This window comes from Protomyctophum bolini (genome assembly GCF_963924005.1).
Source record: "Protomyctophum bolini genome assembly, chromosome: 6".
Classification (NCBI taxonomy): Eukaryota; Metazoa; Chordata; class Actinopteri; order Myctophiformes; family Myctophidae; genus Protomyctophum; species Protomyctophum bolini.
The window spans coordinates 37,645,270-37,649,940 of NC_137867.1; the positions used below are offsets into that span (position 1 = coordinate 37,645,270).

The window sequence follows — 4,671 nt, forward strand, 5'->3', positions numbered from 1 at the left end:
GTGCAGAGGTTGAGAACACTACAGCGCTGCTTGGTTATAGTTATTAGGAGTCTACCTTTTTGTGTGCACTTAAAACTTTAAGGATTCGTCCTTCCGCGGTTGTATTCTTTTTTTTAAATACACTTTTACGACTTTGCCATTAGCCTTAACTCTACCTTGACCCCCTCCTGTCCCTCATCACATGGGAATGAAGCCGTACTAACTGTCCTCATCCTACACAGCACTCCCAGCTCCCTCTGTACTCCAATAAATGCACTGTATGAACACGCACAGACACACAGACACATGCGCACATGTACATACACACACACACACACACACACACACACACACACACACACACACACACACACACACACACACACACACACACACTATTTTCCACAATGGAAAACTAACTTTGAAAGGCAGCTATTTTTAGCACTCTCTCTAACCCTCAGATAAAGTATGTTTCACTCATCCTGTGGTGAAAAGGTACTGCGTGATATGACCCTATCCGGCATAATTATTCATTTTTCTCTCTAAATCTATTAATTATTGCTGTTAATTTTACACTCCTGGCAATTTACTGCTCAGGACAGGCAATGAGGAAAGTGTCACTTCTGCAATGACATACAATACTAGACAAAAATGCTAAATATCTATCCATCTATGGTGTATGGTACATTTAAATAGCGCCTTTATCCAAGGCGCTTTACATAGATTGTGCATTACATTCACCCATTCACACACATTCACACACCGATGGTGGCGGAAACCATGCAAGGCACCAACCAGCACATCAGGAGCAATTAGGGGTTCAGTGTCTTGCTCAAGGACACTTCGACTGTCGGCAGGATGTCGATAGCTAGTCTTGACGTTATTGACGAGGATCGTGAAAAACCCGACATGTTGGTTGTTCACAGACGGATTTACCCAGTCGATAGAGAAGAGAGATGTGGTAAAGGCTCTTTAGAGCACCCTCATTGGTTGTTTAGCTTGTCAATCAAAGAGACAGAAGTGTAGAGCTATAGAGGCGGGTTTGTTATTGTCTGTAGTATAGGCTACTCTGTTGCCTTCGAGAAGTGACGGGTTATTGACGGTTAATAAACATATGCTTACTTCTCTTGGAGGACTTTGCTCATGTCTCGATCTGGATGGCATAAATATTATTAATTGCATGGTGTAGAACTGTAGATGGTAGGCTATATAAATAAATCGAGGTAGCATGGCATGACTCTGATGACAGTGACGCGACAGTGTCCACTGACTCTTTTAAGAATGGACTTAAGACCCACCTTTTTAAGAAAGCTTTTCCCCAACATGTTTTACTCATTATGATGTTGCTTACGCTTCTTTTATTGTATTTTATTTTATTGCTTTTGCCATGCTTTTAACCTTGTAGCACTTTCAGATTCGTAAGAATGTAAAGCGCTTTATAAATAAAATGCATTATTATTACTTGCGCAAGCAGAGCGCACAAGTAATAGTTTTCGTCCATGTCGCCGTTTGATGTTTATGCGCCGTGCCAGCGTATGACGTAATGACTACTTGTGCTTGATATGGCAGTGGTGTCAGATTACATACATGTATACATAGGGGCATTACCTTTAATCCTCCCGACACTTAAACATAGTTTGCTCGGTCACCTTAAGCATGTATGGCAACGGTTTGTGTAGTTTGTGACATCAGACCAGGCCAGCCTTATGGTCAGCCTTATATAAGGTGTTTAAGACCCCATGTGGTGCAAAATATCGTAAGGATAAGCGATGTCGGCAAGAAACCAAATGAGTGGAACTCTGGCAAAAAGGGGAATAGATGCGAATCCAGTGAGGGTTGATAAATGGGACGGTGCAGCTGTTAAGAACGCACTCGATGATGCAGCTAAGAAGCTCATGTTGGAGAAGTATTGTTATGTGGAGAACTTCAGTCTAATAGATGTGCGTCTGTTGATCTCTACTTTGACATGTACGATTGCCATGTTTGCTCTGGCCTGGGATTACCTGTATCCCTCCCCAGAATCCAATGTGCTCACCTTCTGCGTCATCTCATATTTTATAATGAGTGGGACACAGATTCTGCACAAATCATACAAAGAGAAAAGCATCTTCCTGGTGGCAGTACAGAAAGACCCGGTGGGGGTGGACCATGTGTGGCAGGTCTCCTCCAGTCTAAAATGTTTTGATGACCAGTACACGCTCCGAGTGGGTTTCACGGAAGGGAAAACGGGCTTGTACCGCGAGGCGAGCTTCACCAAGTCTGTATCTTTGTTCTTTGATGACAGCGGCAAGTTAGTGATGGACCAGTTTGAGAAGTCCATCTCTAAGCTCCATGATTCATTGGCCACAGGAAAAAAGATCAAGCAATAAATTCCACAAATCTCAGTGTCTGAATATATATGTCTCTCCTTGTTTCTTTCCCCAATATGGAGATGAGTGACAGTACTAATATCATGGGTACTGCACTAGTCTTCTATCTACAGTATCTATTTCTAGTTCATGTCCCGCCCCGCCCCCCCTCCCCACCCCCAATACAAACTGACTGCAAAAATAACCTTAGTAATAAAGAAAATATATCCTAAATGAATACTGAAACCAGAATGTGAGCATTAAGGAAAGTTTATGCATGCACCACATATACTTAATTTCCATTTTCCAGCCATTCAGTTGCAAAAAAACAAAACACCCTCCTTTTTTTGACCCCTCAAAATAATCTGGCAACCCCACAAGGAGCCACGACACACGGGTGGAGAACCCCTGGCTTAAATAAACATTATGTTATACTGTAATTATAATATTTATAAAATCCACAGACAGCCTATACCACTTTCAGCCAGGTGTTCCTATTTTTTGGGGGGAAGATAATTTAAAATTAAAACGTATAGAATAGGGCTTAAGCAGTGGTTGGGCATTGATTTGGGGTCCTTCATATTCAAGTCATGCTCATGACTAATCACAGGACAAACACACTGGTCATACAGTAGAGCACCGAATAAGTCGTGACGTCACTCGCTCATCCCCATGTTCACGGAAGTGTTTCTCTATGGAGAATAACAGGGGGTCATCTTAACATCGTCTCATAATAATTGTGGCCCAGAAATAAACAAACTGTCTTATTGGCGATATTGTCGGGGAGGTGTCTCTGTATCGTTTACGACAGTCAGTCATATTTGATTCCTTTTTCATATCCATATGAGTGAAACGGCCAGGATGATTTTTTATTTTTCGAAACACGCCTTCTCATGATTACAATGTAAATAAAAAGTACATGAACCAGTGGATTTAGCACCCTCTACCGGTATTGACGTCAGATTTTGGTTCTCTATACCCACAGTGGTGTCAAATCAGGATATGTAAACAAGAGGTGTATATACTCTACAACTATATTATACATGATATAACCGTTAAGCTAAACGTTATTATACTTATTCTTTATTATATAATCTATTATACTGTATATTCTTCACATACGATATCGCAGTTAAGCTAAACGTTACATTTCTGATGGATGCGCGAGCGAGCACACACACACACACACACACACACACACACACACACACACACACTTCCTGTCTCTCTCTCCCTGACCCTTTTTTTCCCCCTCCCTCCTTTTACTAAGGGTCTATTTACAGGCTGAAGGCTGGAGGCTGAACATGTGGTACAGTGGGCCATAAATAAGAGTAGTGGGGCTCTATCAGTTCTGACAGAGACCTCTCCTCTCTCTCTCTCTCTCTCTCTCTCTCTCTCTCCACACACACACACACACACACACACACACATTCACGTGCGCGCCCTGCCTGGCCTGGTGCCTGCTTATTTCCTCTCACCCCTCCTCACCTAATAGACTGCGGTGACACCAGTCAGCATTGTTGTTCTCAGATTGATGTGACCTTGATGCCGTTTAGTGCAGTGATTTGTTTATTGGCACTTATTTTGATGCATGTGGAAGTGAGCTTTAAAAGGCCCACCGCAGACACAGCACCGAGAGAGAGGCTGAGAGATGGAGAGAGAGAGAGGGGGGAGAGAAGAATAAAGATGGGGGGGGGGGGGGGGGGGGGGAGATGGAGAGGAAGAAGAAGTGAGTGAGATGGAGTATAGGGGTGAGAGAGAATGTGTGAGAGAGAGATGTACTCTCCGGGGCAGATTACATAATACATCATTCACAACAAGGAGTCGCTGCCGATATATGTCTTTTATGCGCCTTAAATCGCCGTTGAATCCCACCGCCCCATTTCCACCCCACACCGTGCCGCTGTCACACACACACACACACACACACACACACACACACACACACACACACACACACACACACACAGTATTGTGTGTGTATGGTTTGTGTACAGTGAGTAGAGTCTATCACAAGCCCTCCTGGGAGGCAGTGTGGGGATGGGAGGCAGCGGTGAGGTATTGATGGAGATGTGTTTTCTGCGAGGCGATGGGAACACTGTGTGTGTGTGTGTGTCAGGATCAATAGAAGTGGAGCGCTTCATTTCCTCACAGCCCTCTAGCTCTGCTGCATGAGGAAACCGGTGCTCAGCGGTGATGTGTCGGGTCTGTTGTTACCGAGGCTACGGGAGGACACACCCCGCCGCAAGGCCGCCGTGTGTAAGGACAGAGAGGACGCGCGCTCTCGCACATCCTCTACTGTACGTGTGCTTGTGAGTGCGTGCTCAGGACGCATTCCTCCGTG

General features: G+C 44.3%; 1 protein-coding gene across 1 annotated transcript; it reads left to right on the plus strand.

Annotated features, from left to right (window-relative positions):
* Positions 1-1,748: 1,748 nt before the first annotated feature.
* On the plus strand, positions 1,749-2,348 carry LOC308316996 (signal peptidase complex subunit 2-like; the record flags this gene model as incomplete). The annotated part of the gene is made up of 1 exon (XM_080765786.1): positions 1,749-2,348. One exon carries the CDS (start codon positions 1,749-1,751, stop codon positions 2,346-2,348), a length of 600 nt encoding a protein of 199 aa, XP_080621912.1.
* Positions 2,349-4,671: the final 2,323 nt, after the last annotated feature.